The sequence below is a fragment of the Lagopus leucura genome, unplaced genomic scaffold, assembly GCF_019238085.1.
Source record: "Lagopus leucura isolate 7727_CA_CO unplaced genomic scaffold, USGS_WTPT01 Super-Scaffold_73, whole genome shotgun sequence".
Lineage (NCBI taxonomy): Eukaryota > Metazoa > Chordata > Aves > Galliformes > Phasianidae > Lagopus > Lagopus leucura.
This window is the reverse complement of record NW_024962252.1, coordinates 42,626,211-42,649,797: the sequence shown is the minus strand read 5'-3', so window position 1 is coordinate 42,649,797 and position 23,587 is coordinate 42,626,211. Positions and strand designations below refer to the sequence as shown.

General features: G+C 42.0%; 1 protein-coding gene across 2 annotated transcripts; it reads right to left on the bottom strand.

Annotated features, from left to right (window-relative positions):
* Positions 1–687: 687 nt before the first annotated feature.
* On the bottom strand, positions 688–22,834 carry HSF2 (heat shock transcription factor 2). Of its 2 annotated transcripts, XM_042887827.1 has the most exons (13): positions 22,613–22,805; positions 19,440–19,548; positions 19,091–19,218; positions 18,190–18,314; positions 14,852–14,927; positions 13,700–13,761; positions 13,503–13,587; positions 12,487–12,656; positions 11,048–11,317; positions 10,465–10,570; positions 5,309–5,362; positions 2,003–2,087; positions 688–1,631 (listed from the first exon to the last, which is right to left on the bottom strand). In XM_042887827.1, exons 1-13 carry the CDS (start codon positions 22,751–22,753, stop codon positions 1,342–1,344), a joined length of 1,701 nt encoding a protein of 566 aa, XP_042743761.1. In that variant the 5' UTR covers positions 22,754–22,805; the 3' UTR covers positions 688–1,341. The 2 variants fall into 2 exon arrangements, with proteins under 2 accessions (XP_042743761.1, XP_042743752.1); XM_042887818.1 differs by lacking the exon at positions 5,309–5,362 and having other exon boundaries at positions 22,613–22,834.
* Between the last annotated feature and the right edge of the window lie 753 nt (positions 22,835–23,587).

Genomic DNA, 23,587 nt, shown 5'->3' with positions numbered 1-23,587 from the left:
GGAGTCAGTTGTGTCAGCATAAACTCAGCTACTTTTAGAAGAGGCCAGACTATGCCTTTAAGAAAATAAAGCTGTTGAATTTAATACGCTTCTAGTATCATAAAGGCATTTCTCTCACTCAGTGTCTCAATAAGCAAGCTTACTGTAGTTTATCACTTTACTGGGACATCTTACTCTGAAGCTTCTCTCAAACCTCTGTAGCTACAGCTCTTCAGTTGCAGTTGAACTTCTTACACTAAATCAGATGCTCAGTGAAATCATTTGATTACTGTAACGTCAACTTGTCCTATACGACACTGACAGTGGTCATATATACCTTCTGTTGTTCAACTATATAATGAAGATGGAATAACAACTTGAATAAGGATGGAAGCCTTACAGCAAATACACATTTTGAATAGAGGTGAAGTGCTTCTGCAGAAAGGAACAAGTGGGCTCTGCAGCAGTTGTCTGTAAGCAACCAAAGGAGGAAAGTAATATGTTGTATACTACTAAAACTAATTAGTTGGCTACAGTGGCTAATAGTTAGACTGCTTTTGGGATCTTATATATAAATCTCAAGATTTGCAGATGGGCCTCATTTCTAATAAATGTGCGTAGAAAAAAGTTTGGCACAGTAAAAACACAGCTGTTAAATTCACATCTGCTTGGCACAGGGAATAAGAGACAACTCTTAAGCTACCACACTTACTTACATAACATTTATTTTATCAGAGTAGATGGTCCAAGTTAAAGTACTCATGCAGTCAGGGGGCCTGGCAGCTGTAAAGAACTTCTTCCCCAGTTTGTGCTATGTATAAGCACTTTCACTGAAGTGAAAGTAAGGCAGAACCAAGATTTAGCAAGGTACAGGCACTTTGTTCCCAGTTCAAGCAGGGAAAAAAAAAGCCTAACATCAGGTCCTGGTCCCCCCCACCCCAAAAAAGCCTTATGTTTATTAAACAAAATATTGTAGAAAATAGAAAAAAAAAGATACAGAAAGTCAGTGCTCCCTAACCATACACTACTAGTTGTCATCATCATTATATGTAAAACCAGAAGTGGAAGAAACCATAAACTGAAGCTTACTCTTAACAAGTGTTTGGTTACCTCAGGTATTTAGAGATATGCGTAAGTATACCAAGCATTTGACAGCAGTACTGTAACAATCCAACTTGGTATTGCCAACTGTGTCTAACAGCTTGTCTAACTGTAGCTAAATAATTGCTTGTAGGATAGCAAAGGTATTTCAGATTCCCCACTATCTGGTTACATAAAACAGTGATTTACAAAAAACTCATACCAAACAATATTCTAAATAAATAGTTCCTCTTCATGACAATGTACATAGTCCCCATTACATTAGTTATCCAAGAATGGCATGTCTGTGTCCATGGGTGCTGGAGCAAGTTCACATAAATAGAACAGCGTGGCCTCACTTGCTTCTGCCTCTGTTAGCGGTTCCAAGCGCACCAGCTTGCTCTGAGTGGGTTCAGGATCCAGGCTGCTCTCCAGGAGCTCATCCACCTCCAGGGGTTTGTCCACAGAAGAAGGAGTTTCAGTTGCGGAGCTCCCGCTCTCAACAGTGGAGCCTGGGTTCCCATCAAGGAATGCAAGCAGTGGAAATGCAGTATACTGTATGAGTTGTTTATCTAAGGGAAAAAAAAAAAAATTCCCAATGCATTATCAGTTGATGTGCCATTCCAGATGTAGAATGAAAAAAAAAAAAAAGTAACACCTTACATATTAAAAGATTATTAAATTTTTTTTAAAAAGCTGTATGGTTGTTTTAAAAACATTGAAGAACTACTATATAAAGTTATTCTGATTCTCCCACAAATCATCAGTTTCGTACAGTGCCATTAAGCAACCTTAAAAGCAGATATATTAAATGCTTGTCTACACCTGCGTCATGCTGATAAACAACAACAGTGAGAACAATACCTGCTCAACACTTAAACCATTAAAAAAAAAAAAAAAAAAAAAAAAAAAAACACAACAAAAACCACTTATTACAACTAACCTGATTTAGGTTTGGAAACTTGTGTTTCCTGTGAAGCAGCTGGGCCAGCATTATTCTTGGTAGTTTCTATTCCCTTCGTCTCCATCTAGGAAATAAAGTTAAATCTAAAAAACACGCTCTCAAAGCCTCTTTAATGCAACTGCAATGACACTAGAACTTAGCTCATCAACTATTTTGAAAAAGTATTTGTGAAGGCAGGCTTTGAACTGAAGGACTTGAGGAACAGGTCCAAAAGGGCTCACAACACTGCAACTGATTGGAGAGTAAGCCAGGCCAACCAGAACAATAACAAACATTCCTGAGCTGTCTCCCATGACAAGAGGCAGAAGGCCAGCCACATCAAGGTTGTGTAGAGTTATGGGGGATTCTCTCGCATCCCTCTACAGAAACCAGCATTCTCAGCTCTCCTTTTCTTCTCTGAAGCACCCACATACCAGGCCACACAGCATGGGGAATACAGAGGAAGAACAAGATACCTGTGTGGGGTCACAGGCCTGTGATCTCAAAGTATGTGCAGGACAGCTCATGGACGCCTGTGTACTTTGCAGAAAAGACAGGCCAGCAAGGGGACATGGTGGAGTTGCTCTCGTTATGAGAACTGTAATGTATTAAAAGCTCTGCCTAGGGATAAATGATGAATGAGCTGAGAGCTTATTATAGGTAAGAAAGGCATGCCAATATAGGTGACACCACAGTAGCTGTTTACTGCAGGCTGCCCAATCAGTTAGAGGAAGTTGATGAGGCTTTCTACAGAAGCTGAAAAGAGCCCCTCAGTCACAGGCACCTGTTCTCGTGGTGGGACTTCAATCACCCTGGTATTTGCTGGAACAGCAGCACTGCCAGGCACACGCAGTCCAGATTCCTGCAGAGCACTGATGATTCTAACACAAGTGGTGGAAGAGGTAAGAAGGGCAGTGCTGGACCTTGTTCTTACAAAGGACTAGTTGGGAATGTGAAGACTGGCAGTAGCCTTGACTGCAATGACCGTAAGGTAGTGGAATTCAGATCTTGTGTGGAAACAGCAGTGTCATAATTAGGATTGCAATCCTGGCCTCCAGGAGACCTCTGAAAGGATCTACTTGGAGGCATTCTGTAGGTTACAGCATTAGGAGAGAACCTGATGACATTATAGCACCACTTCTTCCAAGCTTAAGATGACTGCAACCCTGAGATTAAGAAGCTGGGTAAAAGCAGCAGGAGACTTGCATGCATGAGCAAGGAGCTCATGGGAAAACACAAACAGAAGGTGAAAATACACAGAACATGGAAAAAGGGTCTGACCACTTGGAAGGTATACAGGAACACAGTCAGGGCATGCAGGGATGCAGTGTGAAAGACTAAGGCCCAGCTGGAATTAAAGGAAGATTCTAATCTAATAAGGAAGATTAAGGACAACAAGAAGAGCTTCTTTAAGTATATCAATAGCAAAAGGAAGACAAGGGAAAATGTGGGCCTGCTGCCAAATGAGGCAGATGTCCTGGTAAATGGAGGACACTGAAAACACAGCTACTGAGCACCTTCTTTGCTTCAGCCTTTACTGCTATGCCTGGTCCTAGACACTGGAAGAGAGGGTCTGGAGAAAGGAAGAATTCCCCTTTGTTGAGAAGGATCTTATTCTGGCTGTCATCTCCACAGGAAGAAAAGAATGCTATCAGGAGTAGTTAACATGGGCTCAACAAGGGGAAAATCATCCTTGGCCAGTGTGGTAGTCTTTTTTAATGACGTGACTGAATAGTTAACAGTGGATGTTGTGTACCTTGACTTTAGTAAGGCTTTTGATACTGTCTCCCATAACATCCCCAGGGATAAGCCTGGAATGCATGGCAAAGATGAACAGACAGCGAGATGGACTGGTAATTGGTTGTGATCAGCAGCAGTATAGTTGGGGAACCATTGCTACCACTGTTCCCCAGAAATCAGTACTGGGTTTGGTTTAACATCTTCATCAATGACTTAAATGAAGGGATAGAATGCACCCTCAGTAAGTTTGCTGATGATACGAATCTGGAAGGAGTGGCTGACACACCAGAAGGCTGTGCTGCCATTCAGCAAGACCAGGAAAGGCTGCAGAGTACACTTGAGTGGAGAGGAACCTTTCGAGGTTCAACTAGGGCAAGTGTAGCATCCTGCACCTACAGAGGTATAACTGCATACATCAGCACAGGCTAGCAGCTGACAAGCTGGAGAGAAGCTCTGTGGAAAATGACCTGGGGGTCCTGGCAGACAACAGGTTGCCTACAAGCCAACAGCATGCTCACATTGACACTAAGTCTAAGAGTATCCTTATGCTAATATTAAAAGTGTAGCCTCAAGGGAAATTCTCCTTCCCCTTTACTCTGCCCTGATGAGGTCACATCTGGAGTACAGAGCTCAGTTCAAGAAAGAACTAAAGAACAAAGAACTAAGAAGTCCAGCAGCAGGATACAAAGATGATCAAAAGCCTGGAGCATCTCTCTTATGAGGAAAAGCTGAGAGACCTGGGACTGTTTAGCTTGGAGGGGATACACACATATATAAATATCTAAAGGTTAAGTGTCAAGAGGATGGAGCCAGGCTCTTTTCAGTGGTACCCAGTGACAGAACAAAGGACAACAGGCAGAAACTGGAACAGAGTAAGGTCCATCTGAACATGAGAAAGAACTTCTTTACTTTGAGGGTGACAGAGCACTACAACAGGCTACATAGAGAGACTGTGGAATCTCCTTCTCTGGAGATATTCAAAGCCTACCTGGATACTTTCTTGTGCAACCTACTCTAGAGAACCTGCTTTTACAGAGAGGGTCTCCAGCAGTCCCTTCCAACCCCTACTATTCTGTGGAAGAGGCACTGATATCAGTAACTTGAACTAACAGCACCTGGAAGAGAAAAATGTGAAATGGAAACGGACTTCCTCAAACAAGAACTAATGCTCACAAATGAATAGGACAAACTCTAGGAGCTAGTATGTTGCTCTGCTGCATATTCTAATGTTTCCCACCAGACAGCACAGATGAAAACCTACTAAGTACAGTTTTTTGCAAATTCTAAAGTTTAAGAGAATACAAAAAAGATTAGAAAAGACTAGTAATATGCACAGGTGTTGGCCTAACAGTTCCAAATGACATTATTTGCTCCTAATTACTCCTTCCTATTTAAAGCCTAACAAGCAGGATGAATTCACCTGCAGCTCTCCTATCCTTACAAAAGTCTTGAAATCAAAAGAATGGAAAAAAAGTGCAATTATACCCGTAAAGAAAAAAGTAAAGGATGAAAAAAGTTTGCATCTCTCAACTACTGAGTACATTGAGCAATGGATATAAGACTTACTTTGGTATTAGGGATATGATCTGTGGGATTCATCTGTACGGAGCTTGTAAAAAGCTGAATAAGACAAAACATATCAAGCTTTAGGTATCTCAATGTCCTATTAAAAATACAAGAATGTCACATCTGTGTGCGTGAGAAAAATCCCTGAACTATGTTTTCAGCCCCAATCACAACTAAAGTTTATTTACAGGCAGTTACCACTTTTGCAAAGAAAATGTTAAGAGTTTACATTGTTTGGAATCACAAAAACTTCAGTCACAAAGAAAATAACTATAAGCACATCTAACTTGGAGTAACATTGTTTGCTGCAGTCTTAGGAATACAGATTAATTCTTGATTTGCTGCATCGAGAAATCTGTGTACAATAGTGAGGAACAAACCCCAAACAAGTTTTCAAGAAACACCAAACTGGAAAGAGTCAACAACACAAGGGAAAGCAGAGCTGGTGTTAAGTGGGATCTCAGCAAGCTGAAAAAGTGAGCTAACAGTTACTCTGTCAAGTTCAACAGACAAACGTATCAAGGACACCATAACCCCATGCACCAACCCAGGTTAGTGACCAAACGGACAGGGAATGGCTCCTCAGAGATTGGAGTCCTGATAGACAACATCCCACAAGAGCCAGCAGCATGACCATGCTGCAGGGAATGACCAGTTTTAGGTTTCCCAGTAGGAGAATGTTCACACTACAAAGTCTGGAAGAATGGTTAGGGGGCATGAAACATACAATGGGCTGATGAAGCATGGCTTATTTTGTCTACAGAGGGCAGACAAGGGTGGTTAAGTGCACTTTTCTACTATTACTAAAGAAGTGTTACTGAGATGACAAACTCCACAGAGCTGGATATAGGACAAGATGTGAGAGTTTCATGCTGCAGCAGGAAAAATTGTCACTGACATAAGAAAATTCTTCACAAAGAGCAAAGCAGTAGAGCAGGCACCCAAGCAAACTCCCTTTGGAGAGTTCAGACTTCATGTTGACAAGACCCAGAGCAACATGATCTTTCATGCTGGCCTTTGAACAAGAGGGCTGGACTAGATGACCTGCACAGATCCCTCCCAACCAAATTACTCTACTTGACATAAACCTGAACAGAAATTAAGAACATATAAACACTCCTAAGAAATAACTTGAAATGTCAAAGAAACTTGTAATAAAAGAGCCTTTTTAGCACAAGCTTACAGAGAAGATGACAGATAACGTGCTAGGTTATTTCAAAGAAAGATTATTAATCTAATTAGGATCTTGAGTTCATGCAGCAACAAATACAAGCATTATTTCACTAAAAAAGCCATTACTCAAAAGTTTAAATCAATGTCATCACTACACCATGCACTGAGGGCAGTTGTGTATTACAGTTTTACCAATGCCCCAGATAAACATATACACAAATACTTATAACTTTCCTTTTTTAAATGGAAGGCAAAAAAAATCTTGTCATTTTAAACTGTAACAATCCACATAATATATTACCAAAACAGTACAAAAATATTGAAATAAACAGAATATTTGGGTCATTTTCCACAGCAATCAGCTCCAGTGCAGATATGTTCTACAGTAGATTAGGGGATCATGGTGTGCAAGGGGAGTCCTGAAGCAGAGGAGACCCCAGGACAAGGTGAGAGCCACCTGGGCTTGCCAGTTCTCATTTGAGAGTAGCTGAGGAGGCATGGGCAGAGCCAGAAACTGCAGCATAACACCCCTAACGAGAGTGAGTCCTCTGGAAACACGAGCAACCAAGACCTGGCACATCAGTTAGGATACCGCACAGCAGTTGGCAAAGGGAGGGCAACAGGCTGCTCACAGCACAGAGCACCACTCTATTGAAATAAACATGATGACCACCTGCTGCAACAGACAGGTTGAGGCAGAAACCCAGACTTGAGAGTCACAACCATCTGGGGCTAACACATGCCCCCAGACAGACCTCCCAAGGAGCAACAGAGCTGTCCAGACCTTCAGTTCCACACTCTGAAATTTCCCCAAGGGCCTGAGGGGAAGAGAGGGTGTTATGGGTGCAAGCCGCCAGGCTGCATGAGGCAATCACCAGGTAGGAACTGGGAAGAAAGTGAGGCATATAGTACTACTGAGAGACACAAGCAAGTCAACTGCCCTGTCTTAAGCCCCTGCAAGGAGAAGAAGCTAAACCAGTTTCCAAACTGGAGGAAACAGACCACAGAAACATACAAAATAAGGGAAACTGGACTCTCGACTTCACTTACAGAAGGAGTTTTTAACCTTGCCACCAAAGTGCCCAAGCAACAGATACAAGGCTCTGCGGCTGGAAAGAGAGGGCATGAGAAGGGTTCAGACCCAGGAATGGACCAACTTAATGCAGCCATCCACCAAAGACCCAAGTCAGAACCAGTGTCACAAAAAAAAAAAAAAAAAAAAAAAAAAAAAAGCATGCTTGTAATTCAGGACTCCTTACTGAGAGGCACCCATTTGTCACGTGGATCATCAAACAGGTTTGATGCTGCTGGGGGCACACATTCATGACATCAAGAGGCTACCAAGTCTGATAAAGCCAGAGAACTACTATCCACTCCTGATCACTCAAGCTGGGTCATATGAGGCTGCAACAAGGATATTTTGAAACAGTAGAAGAGATTTACGCCCTTTGGGAGGACGTTGAAAAGATCAGGAATAAAGCTATTATCAGATGCAACTGAGCAGGTGCAGCAAGAACATTCTGGGAAGTAAACTGCCTAGGCTGATTAGCAGAGCTTTAAGCTAAATTTGACTGGGGGAGGAGATGTGCTTTTGAGTGACAGAGAAAAAGCAGGGAATACTGTCACTTCAGGATGCAGCACAAGAAAACCTCAATATCTATCCCAAAGGCAATCGAGAAGGCTTCTGTAAGAAGGTAACACAGCTGATAGCCCAGTTGAAGTGTCTCTACACCAGAGCACTTAGCATGGGAAATAAGGAGAAGAAAAAATGATGCAATTAAAAAATGAGGACCTAATCTCTATCATGGAAACATGGTAGGACAAATCACACAATGCTGTGTTATGACTGAGGGCTATAAGCTTTTTGAAGAGACAGGCAGGGCAGGAGGAGTGGATGAGTCATCTTCTCTGTTCAGAAGTTGATAGATCATGAAGAACTACCTCTGAAACAGTTATGACCAGGTCAAGAGCTTGTGGTAAAAAACGAGGGACAGGAACAACAATGGACATGTGGCTGTCAAGGTCTACCACATACTGCCTGTGCAAGGGGAGCCTGTCGATGAGGCTTTGTTGCTCCACCTACAAGAAATATCATGCTCACAGGCCCTCATCCTGATAGGGGATTTTAATTACTTGGATGTCTGCTGGGAAAGCAACGCAGCAGGCTGCAAGCAATGCAGGAGGCTCCTGGAGCACAGAGGACAAATTCCTGATTTAGACAAACTGACCAGAGTTGAGGCATCACTTGACATGGTGTTCAGTAATTCAGATGAGCCTATTAAAGAGGTTAAGATTGGAGGCAGTCTGGGCTGTAGTGACTACGTCCTGGTTGAGCTCATGATCTTGAGAAACATGGGCCTAGCAAAGAGCATTGTCACAACCTTTAACTTCCAAAGAGCAAAATTTCAGCTGTTTAAGTAATTACTGGATGAGATCCACTAGGAAGCTATCCTTTAGAGACAAAGAAGCAGAGCAGAGCAGCCAGCTCTTTAAGGATGCCTTTTTGAGTGCAGAAGTTCTCTCCATCCCAAGCGTAAAAAATTAAGCAGAGGCAGAAAACCAGCATGGCTGAAAACCTGTTGGTTAAACTAACAGATGAGAAATGTACAGGTGGAAGCAGGGACATGGGGTCTGGGAAGAATATAGGCAAAGGAGAGCGTAGCCCCTCTGGTAAGTGAGAAGGGAGAACTGACTATAACAGACATGGAAAAGACTCAGTAAGTCCTCTGCCTTGGACTTCACTCTGGCAGTCAGTCTTCCCACATCTCATGCCCCTGAACCTCTGGACAGGAGATGGAGGGAGCAAAACTCCTCCAACCATAAAAGCAAGTCAGAGACCACCTGATGAGAGTGAACGTGTTCAAGAGCATGGGGCTGGATGACATGCATGCCAGGGTCCTGGTCTAGAAAAAGAAAAATATCACTTACATTTTTAAGAAAGGGAGAAAAGATCCGGGCAACTACAGGCTGTTGAGTCTCGTCGGTGCCTAAGAAGATTGTGGACAAGAATGTCCTGGAAGCTTTGTTAAGGTACATGAGACAAGGAGGAGATCCAGAAGAGCCAGCATGTCTTCCCAAGGGCAGATCTGAGCAATCTGGTGGCCCTCTGTGATGGCATCAGACAGAGGCAGAGCAATTGATGTCATCTATCTGGAGTTCACCTTCAGCTAGTTTACTTACAGCAGAGCTGTGTGGTGCAGTCCATAAAACAGAAGGAAATGATACTACCTGAAGAGGCTTGGACAAGCCTAAGAAGTGGGCCTACAACAACTTAAAGAGATTCAGCAAGGCCAAGTGTGAGGTGTTGCACTTGGGTCAGGGCAATCCCAGATGCATACAAACTGGAAAGACTTTGGAGTTCTGTTCTGGTGGATGAAAAGCTTGACAGGAGCCAGTGCGCACTTGCAACCTGGAAGACCAACTGTATCCTGAGCTGAATCAAAAAGGGTTGCTACCAGGGCAAGGGATGCAATTGTACCGCTCTGCTCTACAATACTTAAGAGTACTGCATAAAGATCTGGGGCCCCCAGCACAAGAATATGGAACTGGTGGAAAAGGTCCAGAGGACCACAGAGATGATCTGAGGAGTGGAGCACTTCTCCTACAAAGGTGGAGAGAGTTGGACTTGTCCAATCTGGAGAACAGAAGGCTCTGGGGAGGCCTCAGTGCAGCTTTGCAATACTTCAGAAGAGCTCTATAATAAACAGAAGGGAGACTAATTTTTTTTACATGGCCTGATAGTCAGGACAAGGGGAAAAGGTTTAAATCTAAAAAATGGGAAATTTTGATTAGGTATTAGGAAAATTTTTACTCAGGGAGTAATGAGGCACTAGAACTGAAGGCACTGAAGGCCAGGTTGGACAGGGCCCCGAACAGCCTGTTCCAGTGGATGGCAACCTTGTCCATAGCTGGTGTGGTTGGACCTAGATGATCTTTAAGAAACCCTTCTAGCCCAAGCCGTTTTATGATTCTATGAAAATTACATCAAACAGCAGATCTGGATCTATGCTGAATTGTCGTCCTGATAACATGGCCTGGAAGTCCTCTAAACTGCAGTCGATACTGTCAAGATAATCCAGAAGTTCAACTCTGGAAGACAAAAACAATATTGTAATATTGCATCTATTAAAAGAAGGAAGAAAAAAAAAAAAATCACAGTTAAGTTTTACACAGATATAGTATATCACCTAAAAATTTTCCACCAGAACTATGATGACTGCCTTTCATTAAAAATAAACTCCTGGGAAAGACTTAAACCTTACTCTGTAGAGGAGAAGCCAAGTAAGGAAGGCTGGTACTCCAAAAGAGAAATCACATTAGTATTAGACTACAACTATCATGAGCAGAAATACAACTGCATCTCACTTCTTCTAATAGAATCCAATCCGCCTGCAGGAACCCTTGCAGATAAATCCTGACATCAATGCCAGTTTAAATGGTTTATCTATAACACTTACATTACCAGAATAAAGCTAATAAGTTCTCAACTAGGAGAACTAGGAGTTACTATTCGGTTCTTTTGACTTCAAACAATAATTTCTGATACTTAAAAAACAGGCTACTTACTTTCCAAGGAGATTTATATTCTGTGAAATTACTCCATTTTCATTGAGTATGGAATCCATCATGGAGACTGGGTCTTCTGCAGTTAAAGTTGACTGGTTATTCAGCTGTACAGCACTTGACATGAGCGGACTTGTGCTGTCACTGACAGGGCTGAGGGGATCATTAGCTGAGACAGCAACCGATTCTGTGCTTTTATCCTCTTGAATTACAGGGGCGTATTCTTCCTCATTATCATCTTCCACAATTACGATATCAGGAGAACGACTGCAGCTGTAAAACAAGACAAATAAGTTAGGAATTTTTGATACACTCTTAAATTTGTAAATGTGTAGGTTTAGTTACTTTCCATTTCAGCCAAGCTAAAATATGGAAATTAATTTTCCTTCAGCATTTTAACAGGAAATACAGCCAGATATTCTAAACATACCTATTTTCCACTGGTATGGCACAGTAACACTCAATACAGTTAATGCAGCTCAGGCAGTAAATACTGTTGTGCTATGTCACAACAACACTATTGTGAGCATATAGGAATTCTGATGCTTTTGCACTACAACAAGTACAAGCTTGCACATAAATGTGAACTATGCATGAAGTAGGACAAAGCACATAAGACCACCAAACAAGACAGACCACACAGTGTGCATCTTTCTGGTGGAACACAATTTAACTCTGGATTAGCAGTAACATCAATGACCTCAGTCAATACTGTTACATTTAATTAAGCTTCTTATGTGTACAAGGAAGGTAATGTAAAAAAACAAAATGGTTTTCATTTGTTATCTCTGTATTTTCACAGTTTTCTTAACCCTTAAGTAGTTGTGTCACCTACTGAAACCTAATCTCAATTAAACTTTTCTATCAGAGAATGCATTCCCAGACATCAGTTCAACAAACACAAGTGTTAATTCAAGTATAAAATAGTAATCTCTAAATTTTATTTGTTGTGGCATAACACAGGTCTTATCAGTACCACACAACCAAGGAACAGAGCTGCATCTTAACCTCTGCTCATAGGCAAAAGATGAACTACTTCTATAGCAAAAAGATAACATGCAGTCACAAAACACTTGGGACTACAAAACAAACAAACAAAAAAAAACCCCAAAGTTCTTAAAATTGAATAGCTGTCTGTCTTCACAACCAAAAAGTAGACATAACTGATGTCTTTGGACAAATAGCACATTTAACAAGAGTGTAAAAAGTAAAAAAGTAAAAAGTAAAAAGAAAAGTAATACAGATTACTTTTCACTAGTTTCTAGCAACATATTAAAACCTCTTACAGCCAATCAACTACATGGAACAAAATCCAGGGGAAATCTAGTGTGAATTCAGAGATAATGCTCCTATACGTGCAAGAGTACTCCAGACACTTGAATTACTGCATACTATTCAGTATTGGAAGCCACTTTCTATGTAGACTTCTAAAGACTTCTTACTTAGAAGAATCTGAAGTGGTATCTTCATTTGTCTCTGGTGTAATGGGAGCATTTTCTTCATCAACCATGGTATTTTCCTCATCAGCCACATCCTCAGTAACATCATAAATAATGATGTCATCTGAAATTTGTTCTCTTTGTTTTAAGCCCTCAGTTCTGTTGAGAGGTACCTGACAATAATTTGTAAGAATGAGAGGACAGAAGGACAATTAGCTTCAGCATTCTGACAGTTATCACTGTATCTTTCAATACTACAATTCTAAAGAGGTAGAAGGTTTTCCTATGCCTTGGAGACTACAATGAGTTTGTACAGATCTATGTTTGATAGAAATATATATACATATATAAATAATATATATAAATGAGCAAGCTGGAAAAGAGCAGTTACAGAAAAAATGTTTGGCAAGTAATAAAGCTATTCAAGTAAAGTACTACCAATGTCAGACAACAAAAGCAACAAAAAGCTACAAAGGCAAGACTACAAATGAACTAAAAATACTAAAAAAAGTTATTATTAGTCATGATCTGCCATTTATACTTCATTATAAAGCTATTAATTCTAGTCCCAAGCTAATAGTTCTAATAATTTCCCCAGCCAGAATTATTTGGACAGCAGAATATATCTTTCAATGGTGGCACATTCAAGCAGCACAAGAACTTAACATGATTCTGCAGGTTAGATGCTGCTTTGCAGGTGGATTCCTGTTCATGTACTGGGACTCCTAACTCAAGAAGACAACAACATAACATAAATGTCCTTAACAGTGCTACTATTAAAAGCAACTGCTGTCAGCATTTTCACATGACGCTATACGTAGTTAAGTGGCTTCTATGTGATTATACTGAAAAGTGAATGGCAATTATCAACACTTGCTTCTGAAGAAAATGTGGCATACCACTTCTAAAAGTTGAAAGCTCTTCAACATTTTTATCCTCAGTAAGAAAGACACGAGCTGTCTGTCCCTCTTCACTTCTTCCTTCACCATAACAAATGGTATGCATAAAGTAAAACTTACATGATGATTATTGTCTGCTGGTTCTTTCACAATTTGCTGAAATACATTTGACTTTGTAGGTCCATTAGTGTTCAGAAGTAGAGGCCTAAATCACAGAAAAGGAAATCAGTCATCTAGGAGCTAATTCTTACGTTTCATTTAAGAAAGAAAAAAGTCAATATACAGAGTGGATAGCAACTTTTCAAGACCACACTTACCTCTTGCGTTTTAGGCTCACTAGTTGGTTGTTCTGCACCAGGGTAACAATAAATTGTACAATCTATGAAGAATAGAACATTATAGTTAGTTACAGTGCTCCATAATTACTTCTCTCAAGGCACCAAGATATCTTTCTCACATAGCAAGCACTAAGAATAAATTTGTACACTTCATTTACTGTAGAGGAAAAAAAAGTCATTAAATTCAACTATTAGAAAAATTCTTATAAGTAACATAAGAATGTTGACCATATGTGTATCCTGTATCTATCAATACTGTGGCCTAGTGAAAAGTTTTCTTGATAAATTCAGAAAAAAGGACCCATACAGTTGACAGTATTTATCAGTTGCCTTTCCTCTTGAAATCTCAGTCTCTCTTCCTGCATGTTTTAATATTAAGAATTAAATGCATACATCTGGCCTGAACAACATGGAAAAAAGACACAGTAATTATTTGCAGCTTATAGTATTACTATTATGTAAATATACGTGAAGAAAAAAAAGAACCTGCAAACTCTTTGAATTTACAACAGTTTTGGTAGATCACAGATCTAAGCATCAAGCTAAGCTGTGTTATTAATGGTTTCCGTTCAATAATCTGTTGTTCTGATATCATCAGAAATGCAAAGTTCGTTTCAAGTAAAAAGAATTTCCAAAATAGACAGAAAAGCAAAAATGACAAAAACATATGCACATCTACATACACACATATATATTTACAAAATGAGGGATGCTCAAAGAAATTGCTCACTACCCACCAACCAACATCCAGCCAGTTTCTCCTGATCTTTAGCTGCTCCTCCCAGCCAACTGCCCCAGTTTCATAGCTGTGCACGACACCACATGACACAGGATATCCCTTTGGCCAGTCTGAGTCAGCTCTCCTGGTTCTGTCCCCCCCCATAGCTCCTTGTGCATCCCCAGCCCCCCTTGCTGGCATGGCACTAGGAGAAGCTGAAATGTCCTTGACGCTATACAGCACTGCTCAGCACCAACTGGTCTGTTATCAGCATTGCTTTTCTTCTCAAGCCAAAATATAGCATCACAGACACTACAAAGAAAATCAGCTCTATTCCAGCTGACACCAGGAGAGTAAGACAGAGCATTCCTACTTCAGAAACACCCACTGATTGTGTTTAAATGAAGCCTTACCTTCCGAATAACTTGCTGTTGTTTCAGGTGTTTTGCTCTCAGTTCTGCCACTTCCCTCCAAAGAGATTCATTCTCCCTGTTTGAAAAGGATAATTTAAAAATCAAACTGAATTTTGAAGTATTCACATTATTAATTTTTGTTAAAGAGTAGTTAATTTCAATAAAGGTTTTTGAAATGCTTTATTGATTGTACAAAAAGAAAAAAAATCATTTAGCAATCCTTGGAAATAATTACAAAATGGAGAACCAAACACAACAAGCACCTTGAGGAGAACTTCCAAACTCCATAAAACATATTTTCCCCAAGTTAGGCATTACACACTACATATTAATACTAATTCAGCATTTTGGAATTAGGTGCTTTGTGCCCTTTCAAACAACAAAGTTACCTTCTTTTCATTCTAGGAGAGCTGCTCAGAAAGTAATTCCTCCTATTTTATTACAGTGATCCACAACATCAGAGGATGTTGGTGGTATGGCAGTAGATGCTGAACCATCCCACCAATATTCTGTTTCATTTTGTTGCTGTGCAACAGGTGGCACCAGAAGGGCAGTCTGACAAAATGGCATCTGATATGAAAGCGCATATGAAGCAATGGTGTGTCACTGAATTCTTCCATGTGGAAAAAACTGCACCCACTGACATTCACTGACACTTGCTGAATGTTTATATGGAGACCAAACAGTGGATATGAGCACAGTGAGGTGGCGGGTGGTGCACTTCAGTGGTGGTGACAGTAACAAAGACATGCCGTGTTCTGGATACCCATGCACAGCTCTGGGTAATGAACAGCATCTCCATCCATCAGCTCACCCATGCCAATCAGCAGACTACAACCAAGGAGCTGAGCATGGAACTGAGTATGAGCTTCAGTGCATCAAAAACAATGGTGGCAACACCAGAGTATCTCAAAGCTTGTGCCAGGTGGGTCCCATGAATGCTTACAAAGGAATAGAAAATACTATATGAAAGTTTGTCAGGACCTACTGTACCAATGAGTCTGAAAGTGACAGTTTCTGGATCACATCATTACTAGTGATGAGTAGTGTCACCATTATGAGCTGAAGTCAAAATGGCTGTCTAAGAAGTGGCAACATGTGAATCTACCATCAAAGAAAAATCTCAAGACACAGCTCTCAGCCAGTAAAATGATGTGCACTCTCTTTTGGGATAGAAAAAGGGTGATCCTTTTGGATTTCCAGGAACCTGAACCATCAATGCTGACTGATGCATCAAGACATTGATAAAGCTTGAAGGGTCAAATTTCCAGAGTCAGGCCAGGGAAGGCAACCTCCTGTAACAAGGTAACTCCAGGCTCCACAGCAGCCTGAAGACTGCGAAGCACAATGCCAACTTCGGCTGCATTGTCCTACTGTATAGTCTGGATCTGGTGCCTTGTGACTCCCATCTGTTCAAGCTGATGAAAGATGGACTGTGTGGGCAACATCTTACCAGCAATTACAGCAAAACAGCAGCAGTGAAACAGTGGGTCACTTCTGCTGGTATAGACTGTTATGAGCACAGCATGCAGGCACTTGTTTTTCACTGGTGAAAACATATAGCTAATGGTGGTGACTAAGTTGAAAATAGTGTTCTGCAGCAAATATTGCAGTTCATCATTTATATTACAGCTACTTGCCCTCCCTCACACATTTCTTGCTGGAGGGAAGCCATCTATCAGAAACTGTACATCTATCTTGAACAGATCTTTGTAGAACAAGCTGAAGTCTTACACACAGCTATAGGTTGCCTTTAATTCCAGTAAAGGAGTACATTAGGTGATGAGCATAGCAGAGAGAGCGGTTTTCCTGAAACACTGTCTCTTACAAACCTTGCCTGTTCACAAACCCTGGCAGTACTCACAGGAGTCCAGAACTAAGACAGCATAAAAACTGATATAAGGTGACCCTTGCTATCATACCCATGAACCTTGTGGCTGCTGACAGCATAAAGCACATTCATCAGTAGCTAATGAATACCAAAAGCTTCAGCACATAAGGAAAAACAACATACCAGGCTTCCCTCTTTCATAGTTTAATTTTCAAGATGTATGCCAAAGAATGAAAATCTCTCCACCAGTGTTTCATGTTTTTAGGGAATTTTAAGCTCCGTTTTCATAAACAGTTGTTGATATGCAGTAGGACGCAGCTTAGTAGCAGTTTTGAGGATTAAAATGTCCAACAGTTTAAAGACAGTTCCATCACAAATTCAACAACAGTCAGGGATTCTGAGCTTTCTCAATCTTCCCACTTCCTAAGATTGGCTCTTCTGACTTAGATCCAGTTTTACTTAAATCATTTAATTCTCACTGAACAACTTAGATGTCAAAGACATCTTCGCAAACTGTCCAGATGTTAGAAAAAAATGTCATTTCAGCCAGTCAGCCCTGCTCTGAGCTTGGTTTGAACCCGATGGTCTCCTGAGGCTTCTTCCAACACAAATTATATGACCCAATAGCGTGAACAGGAACCTTTTTACTCTGACTGGCCAGTTTCTAATAAAGACCCTTCCTAATCAAAATAAGTCTGCCCTTCAAACTTCAGTAATTAGAATTGAAGATGCCAAGTGAATGAAACCATTTATTTTTCAAAACTTGAACTTACTAGTTATATCTGCCACAGAGGCAAGCAATTATTTTCTCAATTTGAAGTCTTGGAGATAGGTACCACTGAGGTACCGTGACTTTCAGTGCAAGAGCTTGTCTCTATAAATCCTGTCTTCATCTACATTATCTACACACTCAAGTATTTCTGACTCACACTGCTCATATTATTAACAACAAAACATAATTACTAAATAGGAAATAATAATATTCTAAAAATACTCAATTTATATTTGGATTTTAGATTCTACATATCTGTGGTTGTAACTACTGAATTTCCAAGTTACAATTCCAAACAAGTTTTCATAAGGATTAACTGTCCTGTAATTTCAGCACTGAGGGAATGAAGACAGCAAGAGGAAAATAAAGTAATGAGTAAGAACAGTAATTGTAGTATGAAAGTCTAAGTAATTTGCAAGAACCAAACTACCTTAGACTAAACACAGCAACTAAGCTTATTTGGTGTATGCTAAGAACTTAGTTGAATATTCCACCTCAGCAGCATTAAGGAATTATCAGAGACAGTTCTTCAGACACCAATTTTGCCTATTACTTTTAGTCATATTTAAATATTCAATTGCAATGCAAATCTTTCACTGAAATTCATCTTTCTACAACAATAGATCAAGTCAAACACTATCAAAATTAGGTCTTACATTTATGTCATATTTGTTTTCCAATATCTATTACCAGAATTACTCCATTTTAGGGATCAGCTGTTGACAGAGCATTTACCTTTTCAGGGCAGACAATCGAGATTCAATAGTCTCTTGTTTAATCTCCACTTTCTGAGCACTACTTATTATTTTGGAGAGATCCTCCTGGCTTATCTTGTTTTCTTCAGGTCTCGAAGAAGAAACCTTTAAGAGATGAGAAGTCAGAAACAACGCTTCCCTTTACTCACTGTTAATTACTATTTTCTTTTGAAGATCAAGTATAACCTCTCTAGTGCTGATAACCAAATTAAAAATCAGTAATAAACCACGGCATCAAATACGTAAATACAGAAAAGAAGAGACTTCTTACAACAGATGCCATATCACCCATACTTGTTATAAGCATTTGTTTATGTTCAGATTCTCCAGGCACAGTAGATAGTGCTCTACATCTGAACTACTTCAAATTAACCCAAGGCTAACAAGCATCTCTCTCTCACCATAGTTATTGTATTTCTGCTTGATAGCTACTCTTATTCACCTAATTCTCAGTAACAGCAGAGCAAGTTTTAGAAATGTAACAGCAGCATAACAAATATGTTTATGTATTTGCTTCCAGCTCTCCTGAGTAGGAAGCTTACTTCTTGCAGTAGCTATGTTCTGAAACAAGATACATAAAAATAAATTGTTACATTAGGAATGGTAAAGTTAAAGCATGTTCCGCCTCTTAACATGCATCTGTTGAACCTTCTATTTGCATAACTCATTTTTGCTGCCTGTTAAACTCACTATGAGAGAGAAATAATTATCTAAAGCAGCCTAGTCAAAGCCCCTAAAATAACTTTAAATAAATCAGAACTTGCATGAGAGCACCAAAATCAACTTGGACTTACAATCCCACAATTAAAACTTGCCATGAACTCTGCTATTCATTTAAAATTACTAAAATTACTTGGTTTATATACTGAGTTTTCACTAACCTTCCTTTTAATGTGTTCCAACAAGTCCTCTCGACCCTGCTTGAAATATGGGTGTTGAAACTCAACTAGACCATCTCGCTCCAGTTTGACAATCCCAGAATCAACATGGACAACTTTACGGAAGCCATCTTTAAAAAAAAAAAAAGAAAAGAAAAGAAAAAACTCCTATCTGAAAACTCACACTCAGGAATTCAAACTATATTGTTCCAACTGTCCTTTTATCAGTCTTGAGGATGACACAGTACTCTAAATGCGACAACACAGAGGAACTCTTCAAAAGAAAATAACACAACTAAAGGCATCCAGAATCTTTAACTGTGACAGACACAAACAAAATAGGAGAACTTACACATGTTTAGCTGTCTGACAAAGCTTGCCATGTTGTTGTGCTTGAAGTACTTAGGCAGAATCTCTTTTGCAAATCTCTGTTCATCCAACACCAAGAAACTCTGGCCATTCTAAAATGAGAGACATAAAGCTACTTAAGACTATTGTAGAACACACTCTGGGCTTGCAGAATTAATCACTGCATAGGAATGTTTCCTTTGTGCATGCAGTACGTAACTGATCTGCTTGCCTGCAGTTTTCCACAACAAAAGCGTATAACTGCAGTTGCTTTGCAACAGAGAACTAGCAATTAGTTGCCATCCATATCTAAAGGAGAACATTCCCATTGCTTCTCTCCACACTTCCTCAAGAAATTAATTAACGACAAGTTTAAAAACAAGCACCAGTTTCATTACAGCACAACGCCATAAATTTTGTATGTATGAACTTTAAAATCTTGAGAGGGAATACAAATACAGCAGAGACTGTGAAAGGTCAAAAACAAAATAGGACAAAAAAACCAACAAATCACAGCTGAAATCCCTTTTGCTACCCAGCATAAAAGTATGACTGGTTGGTTAAGACTCTTAGACAAGATAGAGCTGTCAAAAAGCTGAGCCTGTCCACAAGATTTCAAAATGACCAAAAAGCACTCAAGACAATAATTCCCTCCTCCTGCGTGCCAACTCTGAGAGGATCAATCTTTTACCCAATAAACTGATCCTCAAATTACATCCACAGACCGAGACAAATAGAAGCCTCCGTTCTTTGTTCTTCCATAATCTTGCTCCATTAACTAAAGGACAAGTAATTGGCAGAATCAGAATTAGAGACTTCAAACTGGCAGAGGTTTTACCTGTAATCTATTCACAATATTCTTACCTCACCTATAATCTTTGTCAAACGCCAGTACTTACGCTCCATCTTCTCAGGAGCACTTCAGTTCAAGAAGCTCCACTTGTTTCCTATCCCCAGCAGCTGTAAAGCTGTGCTTTATCCCCAATAAAGAAGTGTAAAGAACCAACTACGAGACCACGTGAAGATTGCTGATATGGGAACTTATTTCTAACAAATGAAAAACCTCTTAACTTCCCAGTAACGCATGCCTATCTCCCACTGAGAAATAGGCAGTATAAAGAAAATAGGAAGTAAAAGAAAGGGTAAGAACAGATCATTTTAAGATAACCTAACTCGCCAGCTGAAGGTTTTAAGCGGTGCTACAGCGACCTGCAATGCCAGCAGACAGCTTTTGTGCAGCACCTAACTTCATTATCAGCTTGAAAAGCTTCAAACCTTTTACAGAAAATTAGAAAGATACTTCCATTGTTCCTCGTTGCCCCAACAGTCACTTACATCAATGCTGTAAACAGACGCTAAGGCCTAGCTTTAACTCAGTGAAGCATTACTGTGCACCTGAACACCATTCTCAAGTCCTGTTGTTACTGACAGCAGCAGACAACAATCTATGTACTTCATTTGTTACTCCTGCTGCCCATGCCTGCACTAAGACATATATGCAGGAAGACAAGATTTGGCTGGTTTTGCTTCAGTGTTCATCCTCACAGTGTAAAAATATGGATTTGTACAGAAAAAAACAATTAAATGTCACAATAACAGGACTCTTTCTTCACTGAGGCAGCATATTTTTCAAATATGCCAACATCTGCATATGAAGGGCTCCCAATATCTTCATCCATACAGAAACTGCTAAAGGCTGATTGCGCAAACTACAATCAGTATACCTTCCTTCCATAAACTGCCTTGCAGAATCTCAAACTCAGCCTTCATTTTCAATTGAGGAAATAACATAAAGGTACCAAACAATGGTCCCTAGCATATTTACTTGAGGTAAACATGATGAATTTGGGAAGTATCCATGGAGCATGAGGTGGCAAAAAGGCCTTTTTAAAGCTAGAAAACACATTGGCCTCAGCACCTTTCTTTCAGAGGAGGAAAAAAAAAAAAACAAAAACAGAAGGAAAGCTGCTGTAGTGTAGTGTAGACAGCATACACCATACAATGTTAGGTTAGAGGGAACCTTAAAAACCATCTAGTTCCAACCCCCTGCTGCAGGGAGTGTTGGCACTCACTAGATTAGGCTGACCCTGGACAGGACATACCCAGCTTTACATCTTCAGGGATTGGGCATCCACAACTTCTTTGGGGAACCTGTTCCCTCCTCAACAAAGCTTAAGCTACTGGTAAGCCCAACTGTCAGTAAAACATTTTGCAGGGTACTGAGCCACCGCATGAGCTAAACTCAACTGAAAACTGTTATCTCAACACTTGAAGACACCGGCACGGTGCGAGAATGGGATTTTTTTTTTTTTTTTTTTTAAGAATAAGTTCCCGGTAAAGTACACACGCATCAGAATGGTAACTACAGGTTTAACTACAAGTCCCACGACATCAGGCAACTGAAAGCAGCAGCCCAATCCCCGTCCCGCGCCCAAACCTGCCAGGCACTCAGACACTTCCCTCAGAGGTGATGCCCGCCCGGCTCCGTCGACTGAAGGTGCACAACACATCCGGGCCACCAGAACAAAGGCCGCTACGGTCCGGGCGCGGGGCAGCCGCGCAGTTACACCGCGAGCAGGTGGCCGCGGCCGGCCCAGCCAGAGCGCGGCAACTACTACCCCACGTGGCCGCATGGGATGGGGGAGCAGGGCGGCCGCGGGGAGGGATGTAAATACGCCCTTCTCCCGTCTTCCCGTTGCTCTCTAGCTACACAATTCGCAGCCGTTACACAACTCCAGGCGCTACAGACGAGCCGGCGGAGCCGCGGCGGAAGGTGCCTCTCGTTGTCAGCGCACGCCGCGTGCCGGCGCCGGCCGCGCCGCCCGAGCCCCAGCCCCAACCCGTGCCCCGCGGCGGCTCCCCGCCCCAGCCGCGCCCCGGCAGGCTCTGCAGCCGGCGGCAGGGCCCGGGCCCCGGGCCGCCACCCGCGCTCGTCACTTCCAGCCGCACGCGGTCCCCGGATAACCGCGCCGGGGTCGCTCCTCCCGCTAGGGGCCCGCCCGGCCGTGCCTGGATTTCCCGCGCCGCCCCACCGAAGCCCCTTAAGGCCCCGCTACCCTCCCGGCCCCCGCTGCCCCCGGACCCGCACCGCCGCTGCCAGAGGGGAGCTGCCTCCCGCAGCCGGGGGGCACACGGCCGGGGCGGGGCGAGCAACGGCCGAGGCTCGCGTCGCCGCACCTGGCTCCAGGTGATAAGCTGGTTGCTGGGCGCCTCGCCCACCAGCGCCCACAGCTTGCTGAGGAAGGCCGGCACCCCGGCGCCGGCGGGGGGCGGCTGATGGGCCGGCGGCTGCTGCTGCTGTTGCGGCTCCTGCTTCATTGTCGCTCGAGACCTCCGCCGTCTGACCGGGGGAGGGGCGCGAGAGGAGGGCAACCAGCGCCACTCGGCCCCGCCCCTCATCCCGCGCGCTTGCGCACTGAGCTGCCCCGCATGCGCGGCAGTGGGCGGCCGGCGCGCCTGCGCAGCATTCAGGTGCCTCCCCGCCCCTTCGGCCCCCGTGTTTTACATAACAGGCCCACGTGCGCCGCCTTCACGTGCCACAACAGCGCGCGCACGGCCGCACAGCCGTGAGGGGCGGGGCCTGAGGCGGACTCGACCCCTCTATGCAAATGAAAGGAGGGCGGGGCCCAATGGTCATCGCCTGCTGCTCCGGGGCGGGAGTGGAGCAGCCGCAGGGGCGGAGTCCGGACAAGAGGGGAAGCGGCAAGGGAGAGCGGTGTCGCCAAACTTTGCTTCTGAGGTGGGCTGAAAGCCAGTGGAATAAAGTTGGGTATCCACTTATATAGTTTGCTATTTATTCTGACATCACATATACTTAAAATCTCAGAAGCATCAGCTTTTTCCTCTCGCGGTAGAGAAACGGGCAAGCCCTACAGCCAGCCCTGCCCTCTCTTAAATGAATTTTGGCAACAGATATCTCAGCTTTGAGATGGAATCTTGCTCTACAGTGTAGTTTCATATATACTTAAAAACAGATGTCACAAAGAATAACCCTCATATAGCAACGCTTTACTGTTATGACCTTCATCTGCCTTCTCTCAATCCTGATCTTTCCGTGCTACAGTGATACCCACAGAACAGTCCAACAGGGCTATAGCAGCAGCCTGTATAAATTCCTCTTACACCAGACCCTGAGTAAACTCTAAGTCAACT

Excerpts from the sequence above, each read along its gene's own strand:
- HSF2 (XM_042887818.1), bottom strand. The coding sequence starts at position 22,834 with ATGAGGGGCGGGGCCGAGTGGCGCTGGTTGCCCTCCTCTCGCGCCCCT. Across the intron at positions 18,315-19,090 it reads TGGAACACATTAAAAGGAAG|GTTTCTTCTTCGAGACCTGA; the intron begins GTTAGTGAAAAC and ends CATCTCTTAAAG. Across the intron at positions 13,762-14,851 it reads AACAGCAAGTTATTCGGAAG|ATTGTACAATTTATTGTTAC; the intron begins GTAAGGCTTCAT and ends TATTCTTCATAG.